The sequence below is a fragment of the Phyllostomus hastatus genome, unplaced genomic scaffold, assembly GCF_019186645.2.
Source record: "Phyllostomus hastatus isolate PE091 unplaced genomic scaffold, TTU_PhHast_1.1 phas_contig_244, whole genome shotgun sequence".
NCBI lineage: Eukaryota > Metazoa > Chordata > Mammalia > Chiroptera > Phyllostomidae > Phyllostomus > Phyllostomus hastatus.
The window spans coordinates 2,044,289-2,059,719 of record NW_025333796.1 but is presented as its reverse complement, the minus strand read 5'-3'; the positions used below and the strand labels follow the sequence as shown (position 1 = coordinate 2,059,719).

The 15,431-nt window shown below is 62.3% G+C and overlaps 1 protein-coding gene across 5 annotated transcripts in view; it reads right to left on the bottom strand.

The window, feature by feature from the left end:
- Positions 1 to 15,431, bottom strand: part of DPP6 (dipeptidyl peptidase like 6) — a 519,939-nt gene that overhangs the window by 42,082 nt on the left and 462,426 nt on the right. For all 5 annotated transcript variants that reach the window (XM_045837839.1, XM_045837842.1, XM_045837838.1 and 2 more), the window contains exons 8-9: positions 12,435 to 12,555; positions 1,086 to 1,240 (exon numbers count right to left, since the gene is read on the bottom strand). In XM_045837839.1, the coding sequence (XP_045693795.1) occupies positions 1,086 to 1,240; positions 12,435 to 12,555 (276 nt within the window). The remainder of the gene's footprint in view (positions 1 to 1,085; positions 1,241 to 12,434; positions 12,556 to 15,431) is intronic.

The window sequence follows — 15,431 nt, the reverse complement described above, 5'->3', positions numbered from 1 at the left end:
GTTCTGTTCGGTCGTGACAGTTGGCCCCATGATGGGGTCAGTGCCCTTACAGGAAGAGGAGGGGGCCAGAGCTGCCCCTCCGCCCCGTGAGGGCACAGGAGAGACGGGCCACCTGTGGCCCGGGGGAGGGCGCTGCCCAGCAGCCTGGCCGTGGCCTCCCGGCCCCCAGACCTGTGAGCAGTGAGTCTGTTCTCTCCACACCCCTGGGTTTGCTGCTGGGTTCGTTCCAGCCGCCCTAGCCGACTGGGACACCAGGTGTCTCCCCCGCTGCACCTGGCTGGCCACACCTGCGCGCTGTGGTCCCTCCTGCTGCCGCCTGCAGGCTGGCAGGCCCCAGCTGCTGTCTGACACTCGGGGAGGGGGCTCAGTGCCCTCTGGCAGAGGCCGGAGTGGCCCTTCAGGGGGACCCCCGTGTCGGGAAGTGTGTGCTGTCACCAGGCAGGTGCAGGGGCCGGGGGCTGCCTACGGCAGCTGCGAGTGTGCACGGGAGCCGTGTCGCTCCTGAGGACATCAGCTCTCTCCAGGTGAGCGGGCAGCAGGGGTCTGGTGTCTGGCCCTCCCCTGGCACGGTGTTGCTCTAGTTTGCTGACAGAATGGGGTCGGACACTGGCCCCTGTCCCCTGTCCTGCCCACTGCTGTGTGTCCTTGCCGGCACCTTGTGTCAGCATGGTGGTCTGGGGGGCCGTTAGACACACTGCTGGCCATACAAATGACCAAGCACAGAACAGCCCGGTGCGGACCCAGGGGCCAGGGGCAGGCAGGACCCTGGGCCCCCCCAGGGCCAAATCCCAAACTCGGAGCGAGGACAGAGTGTCCCGAGGGTGGGCGTGTGAGTGCTTGTCTCCCAGAGTCGCGAGTGGGGGGGGAGGTGCTTGTCTTGACTGAGATGAAGCTCAGACCGAAGAGGAACAAGCAGGTCAGTTGTTTAAAACAGGGCAACTGGGCCCAGGAGTTGAACTCGGGTGACGGGGGCTGAGTGTGACGTAATGGGAAGTAATTCGCCTGCCCCTGGTGACGGAGTGGCTCTTGACAGGTCTGAGAGGGTGACAGCCCTCCATGCGGGGGGACGGTGGGGCGGCGCCTACCTTGGGGTAGTGGTAGGACTTCACGGTGGGGTACACGGCGCCCGTGTAGGTCGGGAGCTCCATCACGGGCACGCGGGAGTCGTTGATGGTGGCGTAGGCGAGCCGCGTGCCGTCCGGGGACCACCAGTGCGCGATGTAGGTCTTCAGGACCTCCTCTGGGGGCAAGCAGAGCAGAGAGATGTGACTGGTCAATGCACAGCCGCAGGGGACTCCCGGGGACACGGCGCCTCTGCCCCTGCCCTCCCGCCAGGGGGCTCGGGGACCGCCCGGCGCTGACACCAAGCTCAGCACCCTCACACGTGATCGATTGGGGCCCGACAGAATGGGGGTCGATTTTCTGGAAACCGTTTCTGTTTCGGACACGAATTTGAGCAGCGTGAACCTCCCAAGTGCGCTCTGCAGTGAGTCGACACCGTGCTGTCGAGGGCTCTTACTGGGAGGTGACCTGATCAGCAAATCCACTCACGCTGAAGCCGCCACTGCCCGGCCGGCCCGGGGCAGAGCCCGCTGGGCTGGAGGCGCAGTCCCGGAACCCCGCTCAGCCAGCAGGGGGCGCCTGGGGGCGCGTGCCTGCTGTGAGCTCACTGTGCGAGCACTGGGTGTATACCGTGTGTGCATACTGTGTGCACCCTGTGTGTCTACTGTGTGCACACTGTGTGTATCATGTGTGCACACTATGTGTACACTGAGTGTCTACTGCATGTACACTGTGTGCGCCACGTGCATACTGTGTGTATCCGGAGTGCCTATCATGTGTGTTCCATATGTGTGCTGTGTGCCTACTGTGTATACCCTGTGTGCCTACGGTGTGCATACTGTGTGTATCCTGTGTGTATACAATGTGTATTTGTGTAGACTGTGTGCTCACTGTGCATGTATCATGTGTGTACTGTGTGCATACTGCACATATCGTGTGTGTCACATGTATGCCATGTGTATACCATGTGCACACCGCATGCATCCTGAGTAGGTGCCGTGTGTGTTCTGCGTGTGCACTGTGCACATCATGTGTGCGCACCACATGCACACCTCGCTGGGGTGTGGTTGGGAGGACGGCATTAGTCGCGACCCACAAGTGCACCAGCGCCTCCTCCTCTCCCTAAGTGCCTTCCGCCGTCACTTATCATCACAGCACGCGTGTCGGCGGGGGGCTACGCAGGGGCACAGTCGGGGGCCGGGCTGCAGGAGCAGAGAGGCTCAAACAGTAATGAACTTGGACCCGAGTGACGTGGCGGCCAGGAGGGAGTTAACTACGGGGCCGTCTGGCCTCACGCCGGTGAGCCTGGGGGGTTGCTCACAGAATGACCCTGCCATCGGGGGACCTTGTAACCGGCCGCCCTCACTGGTCCAGGGGACCGGGGAAGGGAGGAGGAGCCAATGGCCCTCCCCTCCCCCCAGGGCCCCGGTTGGGGGGCACACGGATGACGGAGCCAAGAAGCACTGCCGGTCCACGGGTCATTTTGGGAAGCGATGGCAAAAGTTCTGCTTCTTCTGCAGCAAAACAGCCCAAACAAACAACCCACACTCAAGTCCTCATCACTTTCTTTTCTTTTTAAATCTTCACCCGAGGACATGTTTATGGATTTTTTTTTTGAGAGAGGAGAGACAGAAAGAGATACATCTATGTGAGAGAGCGACATCGATCGGTTGCCTCTCGTATGCACCTGGACGGGGGATCGAACCCATGGCCTTTTGGTGAACAGGATGACGCTGCAACCCACTGGACCACCAGCCAGGGCTCCTTCCTTTTTGACAGTGAAAGAGAGTTGGCCGGGGTGGTAATGGGAGGGCAGGGCCGACCCCAGACAGACGGTCTGCAAAACTAAGGTGCCCCTCCCTGGTGATCAAAAAAGCACCTCCCGGTGGGCCTTCCTCCACGCAGGCTGGGAGCAGCGGGACTGCCCCCCCTCCTCCCAAAACTCGCGGGCGCAGTGTGTGCGTCCCTGTGTCCGTGACTTCCTCCCTCCTCCCGAAAAGGGTCGCCCCCAGCAGGTGCTCTCCGAAAAGAAATGAAAGGGCAGGAAAGGTGAAATGATTTGCGCAAGAGGCAGAGCTAGCGCGTGAAAGGGGCGGGCCTACGCAAAACGCCGGGAAAGGTGACGCCTGTCTTTGGTTTCTTCCTGTCGGGGTTCCGTTTTGCTTGTCTCTCCGTCCACCACTGCGCCAATGGCCGCCTCTGCTGTGAGAGCCAGTGGGCGTGGCCAGGAACAGGGGCGGGGCCACGGGGACAGCCTTTTCCACAGCAAATCACCCCGTCCGACACCACCCCCTACATGCCCGTGGCCCCGGCTCCCGCGGCCCGGCAGCAGCCTGCCCTGGTGTCGTGGGACCAACCAAACATTGTTTTCAATTCAGCTCCCGAAACGTGTCCAATGTACAAAGAGGGGAAAATCCACCATTCTACTCTGACCTTGGTATTAATTTAATAATCCGCACAGAGATGGGTTTAGTGTCTGAGGCAAAATGTATTATCAACCCTATAATGATTTTTAATTTCCTTAGACAGTTATACTTTCTTCCTGGTATTTGGCCAAAGCTGATCAGCCTGATGATAGTCACAGGAAAGTTAAAATGATTGAGATTCTAAAATTAGAATTTTAATTGAAGAATCACTTAACTACCAACTGAGAGATACCGTGGTTTGTATTTATGAAGGTTTTTTTTCTTCTTAAAGTGCTGACTTTATTTTGCCCTCTTCTGAAAGTCAGAATTTTTCACCAGAAAGCAAAATTATAGCCTTCAAGTGATAGGTAACATTTCCTTTATACCGTGGTTTCATTTTAACATTTTTATTTCCCCTTAGGACGCATTACGGGAAAGGTCGTCGTCATGCGTGTTTTCAGCAGGGAACCCTGACGGAGCAGTCGTCTTCGTGATCAGCCAGAGCTGTTCTGCACAATTACTTCTTAATATCAGGGAAAACATATTTTAAAAATAATGGGTATCAGAAACCATGTGTATCAAATGGACAATTAGGCTTTAGGTTTTTTTTTTTTTTTTAAAATCCTCGCCTGAGGTTTTGTGTTTATTGATTTTAGAGAGAGAGGAAGGAAGGGAGACAGAGAGAGACAGAGAGAAACTTGGAGCAGTTGCCTCCTGTGTGTGCCCCAGTCAGGGATCGAACCCACAACCTAGGTATGCACCGGGACTGGGGATCAAACCCTCAATCTTTTGGTGCACGGGACGACGCTCCGACCAACTGAGCCACCCGGCCAGGGCAGGTTGTTATTGGTGCTTTTCTAAGAGGAAGGTTAATTGACTATCAACTAAGAACAACCTTTGGAACAGTTTCTATTCTCGACTGTGTCACATTGTTAATTTTTGTTTGCTCTGTTGTTCCACTTGTACAGCCCCGTCCTGACAGCAGGGGGCAGCACCACAGTTCTGCGTGAAGGAGGAGGCACCGTGGGGTGGGGGAGGTGGGGGAGCCACAGGCTGCCGTGCTGTTTGGGGGCTGCGGACGGAGACGCAGAAAAAACAGAAAGGGCAGAGCCCAGGCGATCCCTGCGTTCAGGCCTGATGGTCGTCTCTAGTGGCTCCACCCTCTGAATTCCCGGGCCGGTGGCCGTCACCTGGAGCTGGACGAGCTCCGTGGACTGAGTATCAGGGCACAGGGGCGAGGTGGCCGTGCCCAGGACACCAGCTTTACCTGGTCCCCGCTGGGGCCCGTGCGCCCGAGCTGGGTAGCACTTTCTCTAACACGGCTGCACCCGTGAAGCCGAGAGAACAGGGGGTGACAGGTGATGACTCATTAGATGTCACCCCGCCCTTCCTCTGAGGACAGCCGCCCTGGTGGCTGTCTACTGCCTGAGGTGGGAACTCGTGGAATTAACGTGGGGACCCGTGACACAGTGAGAGGCTCTATCTGCTGGGCCTCACACGCCCGGCCCCTCCCCGGCACAGGGCGTGGTCTTGGCTTTTACACAAGAAACAGATGGAGAGGGAACACTGGTGCCACTCTGCGCACCGGTGCCTAGGTGGACATTAGAATACTGAGCAGTGACAAAGGCCCCTAAGCCACCCACGTGTTCCTGCCGTGTGGCTTTAGCAACCTGACACTGTAGGATGACACTTCAGTTCCCCAGGTGTGTTTACGAGAGGAGGATGCAAGGTTCGGCGTCTGGGCGGGGCTGCAGGAGGCAGAGGGGCACCCCTGGATGGGAAGGGGAGCGGGGCCGTTTCCAGGGGCGATGCACCCCAGAGGCCTCCAGCCCCACGGGACACAGTCAGTCCCTGTGAGCCAGGAGCCGCCCCCACCCATCGGGAAACATGGCCCCGGGGGAAGGCACGCCACCTGGCACAGTGCAGCATGGTATACAGCAGGCGCTCAGTCCGTGGCTTGAGCTGAACCACACTGAGATGAACAACAGCCAAGGTGGAAGTCCCTTGGGGCCGGGGACACTCCTGTCCCCCACGTCTCTCCCTCACCTGGGACATACGTGGTAGCCGACAGGTCTCACGATTCACCTGTGGTCCCTCAGACGCCCCGGCTGGCTCGGCCCAGACGGCCCATCCCTGTCCCAGGTCGGCCGAGGAACAGAGGGGCGCCCTTGACCACATGCCGCCCTTCAACTTCCAGCTGGAAGTGCTCCCCCAATGTTTCCAAGGCCAGCGGACACGTCAGAACCACCACGGGTGGTCCAGCCATTGCGAAATAGCCCCACCGACCATGCCAATCCGGGGTTTTTTGCCGCTTGTACAGGCCCTGGCTGTCGCATGGAATCGTCACACCGATCCTGGAGAGGTCAGCGTGCCCAGGAGCAGAGCCAGGAGCGGAGGCCCAGGGCGCTGGACACTGGCTCGCAGGAAGTGTCGGAGCCTTGCCCTGACTCCAGGTGTGACGTCCCGCCCACCCCGGCTTTGAGGAGCGGTGGACTGGACGCCCTCGCCAGGAGGCCGGTCCCTGACGGGGAAGCCCAGGCCGGAGGGGCAGAGCCAGGTGCAGTCTCCGGACTCCGGGTTCGAGGCCGCGCCCAGGACAGGGAGGGAGTGGCCAACCACAACCCAGACCTCAGCCGGTTTCCCGTGACGCTTCGCACAGTCTGGCAGCCCAGGCGGCTGTTGACGGCTCCCTCTGCCTGAGTCACACCAGTGTCGCCAACTGTCGTCTTGTAACGAGGCCAGACACTCGTCAAAACAGAACGCAGGCGGGGAGACCGGCCGCGGTGAGTGTGGGACACGGCGGCCCCATGGCTGCTGCCTGCAGACAAGAGCCTGCCCCCCGCGCCCCCGTGCTGGGCCTACTGACGGGCAAAGCACCCGAGAAGTCACATCCCCGAATATCGCAAAAGGCATAAACAACGTGCTGGATAGATCTGCATTCAGAAATAAATGGCCTCCTTCTAAATACGGAAAATCCGATTTATTCTCAGTTGCATCTGCTGCCTTTTTCCTGCCGCTACCTATTTTCCCCGAGGTGCCGAGAACAGAATTAAACGGAGGGGGTGAGGTGGCGCTAGAAAAAGAACGGGGCGCGCGTGCCGCCGGGGGCACGTGGAGCTGCTCGCTGGTGACGCCGGCAGCCCGCTGGCCAATCAGCGCGCTGTGATTTGCATCTCATTTTCATCGGAGACCCGCCGGTGTCTGCAGACCCTCACCTGAGCGCTTGAAGCTCGCAACCCCGTGGCGGCCACCAGGGGGCAGCATCCGCCCCGCACTGCTGGCCAGGAGGGCGCGCCCTGGGGTCATGGGTGGGGTTCTTTGAAAACATTATGAGATTTTTTGTGATTATGTGTCGCCATGTATTGAATGGGTGGCCCAAGACAACTCCTCTTCCAGTGTGGCCCAGAGATGCTACAAGGTGGGGCGCCCCTGAAGTTCCCGGGAGTCCCGCTGGTCTCGTCCTGAGGGTGGAAACAGCCCACGTCTGCCCAGCAGTGACCCTCAGCGACCCCCCCTTGGCTGGGCGCCTTCACGGGAAGCTCTGCTTAAAACCCCAACGCTTTACAGCTCTGGGCCCACATGGCTGTTTGGGTTTTTTCCCTAAACCCAGCGCCAGGCTCACTGATTCCCGCCAGAACAGCAGGGTGCCAGGGGGAGCTTCTCCTGACCAGAGCTGGACGGTCACCTCTGTTTGGGGCACTGGCAGCCACTGGGCAGCTCCCGGGCCCACGAGTCTGGTGCGTGTTGGGCGGCCGACCTCTCTGGGCCTCAGGCGGGTGGCTGGGCGTGGGGAGAACAGACTTGCAGATGGAGCAGCGGGCGCAAGGCCTGGGCTCTGGGACGCGCCTAGGGGCCCAGCCACACGCCCGTGTGGTCGAGTCTGACCTTGGCCAGCGCGGGAGTCCCGTCAGGACCCCCCAACCCGGCAGCATCCCCTTGCCCTTCCCCCGGCAGGCGCCCCCACGGTGAGCCGAGAGCCTGAAACCTAGCTCCATGAATCGTCATCCCCTCACGGTCCTGGTTCCCAGAAGCAATGTGGGGCCCGGTCTCTGTGGTTCCAAGTCCCAGCCGCTGTGGCCGAGGCCAGGAAGGGGCCAAGCTCTCTCTGCGCCCCCTGCACCTCCCCGGCCGCCCTCAGCCCAGAGCACAGCCGGGCTCACCCACCCCCCCGCATGGCAGAGAAAGGAAGGGAAAGGGGGTGACAGAGGGAGACGCAGAGAGGGCCAGCAGGGGGCGCAGAGCAGGGGCGCCGGCACCCCAGGCCAACTCCTTCCCAGCGCACACCCCCTGGGTGCGTGTGTTTAAGGGGGGGAGGAGATGAAGCGACACCACGTGCTGTGCCCCCCAGATCCCCTGCCGGGGGGTGCAGCTGGGGCCCTTTCCTCCTGCCCACCCGCTAGGTAAATGTGAGGACCAGGAAAGACTCCATTATAGAGTCGTCAGCGTGGGTTCCGACTCCCCGCAGTCTCTGTGTGCTCAGCGCCCTGACATTTAAGCACGGAAAGGTCAGGGAAGAAGGAGGGGACTCCGAGTGACCTAGTTCCTGCAGGCCAGCGTTCCAGAAGGAGAGGGGGGCAGGGGCAGGGCCCAAAGAGGGGGCAGGCAGGGTTGGGGGCCCAAAGGCAAAGGCTGGGGTGAGTGTCTGAGTCTCCAAGGAAACCGGTCCCCCTTCGCTCAGGCAAGAACCAACCCTCCCTCCCTCCCTCCCTCCCTCCCTCCCTCGGTGCTAACCAACCTCTCAGCACCCGGCCCCGAGGTCTGCAGCCCTTACCCCGTCCTGCACAGCAGCTCCAGGAGGAATGACGGCCGTCAGCAGCAGGGACGGTGGACAGAGGACAGAGAGGCCTGGGGCAGGGACCCCGGGGTGCAGAGGGCACTTGGGATCGTGGCGGTGGTGTGGGGGGGCGCTGCAGGGAACGGGAGGGGTGCTGGGAAGATGGGGCCGGCGTACAAGGGGACTGGCCGGGGCCCCGCAGAATGGGTCTGTCCTCACGGGCTCAACCCTCTGGTCACGGTGCATAGATGCCGCCCGCCTGGGCGGCCAGGCACCCGAGAGCCTGGGTGACCACCGCCGCTGCCCATTCCCAGCTGATCATCGCCCCCGGGGCCCCCCAGCCTTTCCAAGTGGCTCTGGTCTCTGGACCAGCCCAGGTGGGAGGCCGGCCCTGGGGTCGCGTCTGCCCGGAACCAGATACCCAGGAAACAGGTGTCGAGCGGCTGTCTCCAGCCCCGAGGGCTCCGGGCCCCACAAACACCCTCCCAAGGTCGCGCCCGCCCTCTCGGGGGGTGGGGACCCGGGGACGCTGCACGTCCACACTCGGGGAAGGACCTGCTTCCCAAGGGACCCCACCGGTCTCCGGCCGTCATGACGCATCCCTGGGTGACCAGACGCATTTTGGGTCACACACTTCACTTCACTGCTCTGGCCAGAGAGGTGCAGCTGGCAGGTGGCTCGGCGCGGAAACATTAAGGACGGTCTCACGGCCAGAAAATGTAGGCCCCAGATTCCGGGCTCTCCCGCTCTGCTCCGCACGCGGAGGAGGACGGCCGGCGGCGGAGAGAGCGCAGGCCGCGGGCGGCAGCAGGAGCATGTCGCCGACTCCGCGACCCCGGTCGGTCACCACGGCCCTTCCGCGGGAACGCGGGCGGCTCTGCCTCTCTGCCCCCGCGCCCGGCAGATCAGGGGCCTGGCAGACGCGCGGCCCCTCCTGCGAGCGCGCGCGCGCACCCTGGGCAGGGTCCTCGGAGTCCTCAGAGCCCCCCGTGCCGGCTGCCTGTAGATTCCGGGAAACCCCGAAACAGGGGTCGGCGCTCACCCAACAGTCTTTACGCGCCGATATTACAACCAACATTCTATGTGATGGCACGGCGCTCGCCCGGAGGACGCCAGTGAGGATGAAGCATTTTTTAGCCGGATAACATCGGCGTGCGGTCGCCCTGAGCCCGGGGGACCAGAGACCCGCAGGCTGGGGCCGCCGCCGCCGCCGCCAGTGCGTCCGGGGTGCCTTTCCGCCGGCGCCGGCGGCCTCGGTGGTACCTGGGGGGATTTTCCTGCGTGGGAACCTGGTCACAGGCTGGACCCTCGGGCAGCCCGACGCCGCCTACCGCTTTCTCTCCCTCGGCCCTCGGTCTTCCGAGACGTTCGGTACGTTTAAGGTCCTTTCTGGGACACGGAACAAAGCGATAGAGTGACCACAGTGGCGTTTCCCGCGTCCGTCCCGGAGTTTCTGCTCGGAACGAGCCCCTCCCCCTCCCCGCGAGCCAGGCCCTGCGCACGCCCTCCGGGCTGTTCTTCCCCCCCCCCCATCCTTTTTCCTGCCTTTTCCTTTTTGTTTTTTTAAAGGGAGTGTCTGGAAATGAAACTAAGCCACAGACGAGAGACAGGCCATCTTTAAAGTTTTCCTGCCCAGGAGTGAGGAAGGAACCAAGTTTCCCCGGGGCCCCCGGCCACAGAAGTCCAGGTGCCGGCGGTGCACGGGGCCTCCCGGGAACCGGCGCTGAGTCCGTGAAGCGGCCACGTGGGCTGTGGTCGATGTAACCATTCGGGGGCCGCTCTCACCCCCGCACGATTTCGCGTACACGTCTCCTGGAGAAATTTCCTTTCAACGGATCTTTAAAGCTAAAGTTAAAGCTAAAGCTAAAGCTAAAGCTAAAGCTAAAGCTTGATGTGCCTTGCCAAGCAATGCGCTTTGTATTTTACGAGGGAGATACTAGAAAAGATATTTTAAATCTCCGGCTTACGGAGTTGTTAAAGGAGATCAGTCCCAGCGTGGGGCCAGGATCCTGCAGCCGGGACTCCCAGCCCTTTCTCTGAGGGGCATTGGGTTGGGCAGGGGGGCAGTGTCTGCCACCGACCGCTCGGGCACTCGGGGCCGCCACTCACGGGGCGGTGAGGCCACAGCGGACAGTGGTCAGTGTCCCCTTCATTCCGGCGACCCAGGGATGCCCTCCCGAGGGGCCTGGGGTTATGGGCAGGCAGGTCTCAAGGTCGAGCCTCCGGGGCCCAGCAAACAACTCTGGGGCTGGAACCCTGGGCGCACGTGCTGAGCCGCAGCGGCCACATCAGGACAGACCTGGCACTCTCAGCGGACCCCCTGTGGGGGGGGGGCAGCCTGGAAGGGGCCGGCGTGTCTGCCGGGAGACAAGCCCGTCGGAGGTCAGGACGGGGGTGGCCTCGGGAAGGGGCCGCGGGTGGGGGTGGGCTGACGGGAAAGGGGCCCTGGGCGGTGTGCGGGGGTGCTGGCTGCCCCGTGTCTGACGGGGCCGGGGCTCCTGGGATCGTGTCCCTGCAGCCGCGCGTCCTGGCCGGTGCCACCACCATCCGGTCGCTGAAACTGGAGGCCCCGTCGGGGGACCCCGTGTCTCGGTGTGTCCAGTGGCACCCCCAGTGGGGGATAAGGCTCAGGGGCCCCAGCAGGTGCCCGTGCTGGGGGATCCCACACTGCGGGGTGCACTGCGTGGGGTCGAAGGGCACTTTCTGGGCTGAGAATGCCCGGAGCGTCGCCCCCTGGCCGCCCTCGGCCCAGGCTGGCCCGGTGACTGCGCGGTCCCAGGCGGGCCGGGCTGAGGCCGCCGGCGAGGAGCACAGGCTGGCGGGTTCACGTCGGGACCCCTGGGAAGGGCATAGCCCCGGACCTGACCAGCACCGGTCCCTGGGACATGCCCCCTAGCCTTGCGTGAACGTGGGGGGGACCCCCGAGCTCCCAGTGCCTCCCCCAGCTCACGCCCATGATGCCCACCTCCCAGAACGCTGTCCTGGGGGTAGGGGGGGGACTGAAGGTCGGCGTCACCCAGAACCCACGCGGAACCCTCAGTCCCCGCGAGGCCGGTGTCTGGAGGTGGGGCCTCTGCAGGGGGGATGAGAGCGTCTACGAGGGTGCATGAGACTGTGATGGGCTCTCTCGCTCTCTCCCCCCACCCCACCCTGTGAGGGCACAGGTCCTCGGGCCGGGAGAGAGCGCTCCCCAGACCCCCACGGCCGGCGGGATGATGAGAAGTCGTGTGTGTGTGTGTGTGTGTGTGTGTGTGTGCGCTTGTGTGTGGTGAAGGCCACCCGGCCTGTTGCAGCGCCCGTGTGCTGCACGGGGACCGAGACAGGCACTCACGTGAGGGGACGGACACCCAGGCCCGGCGCTCAGCACGGAGCCTGGCCCGGCACAGCCAGCGCCACGTGACGGTGATGGTGTCTCACCGGCGTGGAGGTGTGTTAGAAATGTTAAGAGCAGCCCTGGCCGGTGTGGCTCGGTGGATGGAGCACCGGCCTGTGAACCAGAGGGTCGCTGGATCGATTCCCCGTCAGGGCACAGGCCTGGGTTGCAGGCCAGGTCCCCAGTAGGGGGCGCTGAAGAGTCAACCACACATGGATGTTTCTCTCCCTTTCTTCCTCCCTCCCTTCCCCTCTCTCTAAAAATAAAATAAATAAAACCTTTAAAAAAAGTTAAAAAGAAAAGAAACGTTAAGAGCAGAGAACCTCCCTCGGATGTTTAATATTTAATAGTGCCCACAGCCGGCGCCCACGGGCGCCGCAGGACACTGCAGAGCAGGGAGTGCCCACCAGGGCGAGGACTTGGGACTCAACTCACTGGGACTGGCTCCCTCCGGAGCTGTAACCTGTCCTTCCTTTCCCAGCCCTCCCACCTGGAGCCAGAACCAGGCGTCCCAGCTCCTGGTGTGAGAGTCCCACACCTGGGCACAGTCTAGTGTCCCCACGAGTCACCTCCTGGTCCAGTGCGCCTCCCCGGGCAGCACCTCGAGCCCCTGAGTGCGAGGGCTCGGCGCTGCAGGGCCCGGCGCACCTGGCCGCCAGGTGAGGCCCCAGCAGGAGCAGCACCTCGGGAAGCCGGAGCGGAGCCGATGTGGCAGTGACGGGAAGAGGCGACACCACCCAGCACCGCCCAGCAGGGGTCGCGGTGACCCTGGCGACCACGCGGCCCCGCCCCTGGCGCCCGGCCGCCCGCCGCGGCTCACCTTCGTACAGCCAGTCGCTGAGGCCGTTGTAGATGACGCCCTCCTTGCCCGTGGAGACCACGCGGATGGCCTGCTTCCCGACGTGGGCGCAGTAGTAGATGTTGTTCTCGAAGATGAATATCTGGTTCGGGAAGAGAAAACGCGCCGTGTTAACCGAGAGCGTGGCTACCTGCAGGGGGCGCTTCGGAGTCCAAAACCGGCCGCGAGCGCCCTGCGTTTTCCGGGCGCGCGTATTTGATAGGACCGGGCGGGGCGGGGGGGCGGGGGTGCTGTGGGCTCGCCCACGGTGGCCAGAACCCGCATTATTTCAGGCTCGTCAGAGACTCGAACCCCACGTCGGACTCCAGGCAGTTCGCCCCACGTCATCATTTACCAGGACGGGGCGATCTTGAGTGCTTCCACGTCAAATGCATTGACCATCTTAGCAACCCTGTCTCCTCTTAGCAGTTAAGAGCGGTGGGCTGGGGGACGGGAGGCCCGAGGTTCGTTCATTCAATGCTCATTACAGTTTATTTAGAGGCCCCTGCTGTGTGCACAGTGACAAAGGAGGTGAGACACGTCCCACGCTTTTATTCCACTTGCAACAAGGACAAACGAGCAGGAGAATGGCCCCGTGGGGACGGGTGGGGGCTCCGGGAATGTGGGCTGGGTCTCCCCGGCTCAGGCCGAGGGGTTCCCTGAGAGCATGATGGAGAAAAGAGGGTTTCCTTGTGCAGAAACAGACCTGATGCAAATGTGTCCCCCGAACCACTTCTAAGTGCACGGTGCACCTGGCCACGCGGCCACCCCCACTGCCGTCCCCAGACCTGGGTCCCCGTCCCCAAACGCAACCCTGTCCCCATGAAACGTTCACTCCCCTCTCCGCCTCCTCAGCTCCCGGCAACCGCCGCTCTGCCCCCGCCTCTACAAAGGTCACGACGGCGGGGACCTCCTGTATGGGGAACCCCACCCACCGCTGGTCTGTCTGTGACTGGCTCCTTTCCCTTCATGTCCGCAGGGGGCCTCCCCACTGCGGCAGGTGCCAGAGTTCGGAGAAGGTGATTCTAAGCTGGGTGCTGAGTGAGGGGCGGGGCCCAGAGGGGGGCTGGGACACCGGGACCCGCAGAAGGAAGATCTGGAGGGAAGGGCGGAGGCAGGGACACCCTGACCGGGGTGAGAGGAAGGGGCTGGAACAGAAGTTGGGTAGTACCCGTCTCCAGGAGCAGCGAGGAGCCCTCGCCAGAGGCTCGGGAAGGGGCGCCGGCGGGTGAGGCGCGAGTCTGCAGAGGGAGGACCCGGCAGGTGTCTGCCAGGCCCCATCCTCAGAAGGCCGAGCTGGACCGCCAGCCAGGACGGCGGTCAGGTTACCTCCCACGGGATCACGGGGTGCTTGTCTTCCTCTGACCGGCTCATCTCACTCAGCACAATAGCCTCCAGGTCCATCCACACTGTCACAAAAGGTAAACAGCCCTTTTTTATGGCCGCGTAGTATTCCACTGTAGAAATGGCCACAGCCTTTTTATCCACTCACCGACTGACAGGCCCGTGGGCGGGTTCCAGATCTCGGCCATTATAACTAACACTGCAACGAACACAGGGGAGCTTATGTTCTCTGGAGTCGTGTTCCGGGTTTCTTCAGCTGGGTTCCCAGAAGGGAAAGCGCTGGCTCGTAAAGCGGGTCCATTTTTAATTTTCTGAGCTATCTCCGCACTGCTTCCCCCAGTGGCTGCAGCAGTCTGCACCCCCCCGCCCGTGCCGAGGGCTCCCCGTTCTCCCCGCCCCGGGAGCGGGGTGTCGCACGGTCCAGGAAGCGGCGGGATGTCGGCACTTCTTACTGAAGGGGCGAAGGAGGCGGTGTCCCCAGGCCGCGCTGTCGGCTGGCTGGACCCGAAGGGGCCGCCGGGTGCCCGGTTCCGCTCAGGCCTCCCGGAGCGTAACGTGCTCGCGTCACCCCGAAGTGATGAGCCGGAACCCCTCCGGGCGCCAGGACAGCTCCTAATTTGATTCTAGTAGCTGTTCTTGTGAGTTTGCCTAAGGGGAAGATGTCTGACAAAACTTGAACTTCTTTCATGTGCTCTAAGCCTGCAATAAATTTTTGAATCCAATGAGGCAGGAGCAATTAATCTAGCGAGGAGTAAAGCACGCTGTGACGGATGCCACCTCCGTCCTCACCTTGGCTTTCTCGCTAGCGGGAGGGAACGGAAGGCGGGGAGGGGGCGCTGTGAGGACTGTGTTTGCTTTGAAGCCGTTTTACGTTTCCCTTCGGTCTGGGTAGAAGGTGCTGGAAGCTACTGTGTTCTGTGGTCCCACAACGCCAAGCCCCGGAGGGAAGAAGTCCCGGGGGGCTGGGCCTCGGCCGGCTCCGGTATCGGGGCGAGTGGCTGGGTTTTATCCGCGGCTGTGCACACAGGTGGCGCGGCATCTGGTCAGTGCAGGAGCCTTCACCTGCCCAGGTGAGGGTGAGGCGGGCGGCCTCTGGAGGAGACCGCGCCCCGCCCCGTCCCTTGTCCTGCTGACCTGGAGTGTGAGGACGGCGGCTCCTCTCGCGTCATGAACTTCTTTTCTCACTGAGCTGGTCGGGGTGGCCGTGGGTAACGACATTATGCGGGTTTCGGGTGTGCCATTCCGCAACACATCGTCTGAATACCATACTGCGTGTTTGCCCCCCGAGTCACGTCTCCTTCCGCCACCGTTTGTCCCCCCCCCCCGCCTTTCCCTCCGGTCCTCACCACGCTGTGGTCTGGGTCTAGGAGTCATGTTTCTTCGCCCAATCCCCTCACTCGCCCAGCCCCTCCCCGCAGCAGTCAGTCCGTCCTCCAGCTCTGCGGGTCTGTTTCCATTTTGTTTCTCAGTTTGTTTGTTCATTAGATTCCCCATTTGAGGGGAATCATGTGGAACGTGTCTTTCTCTGGCTGGCGTATCGCACCTTTTCTTGGTTCACCACGACGACCCCTGTCCCTCACCCGCAGGTGCGGTCGCCCGGCCTCATCTCCTCGCAGCAGGAGGCGGGGCCGGCAC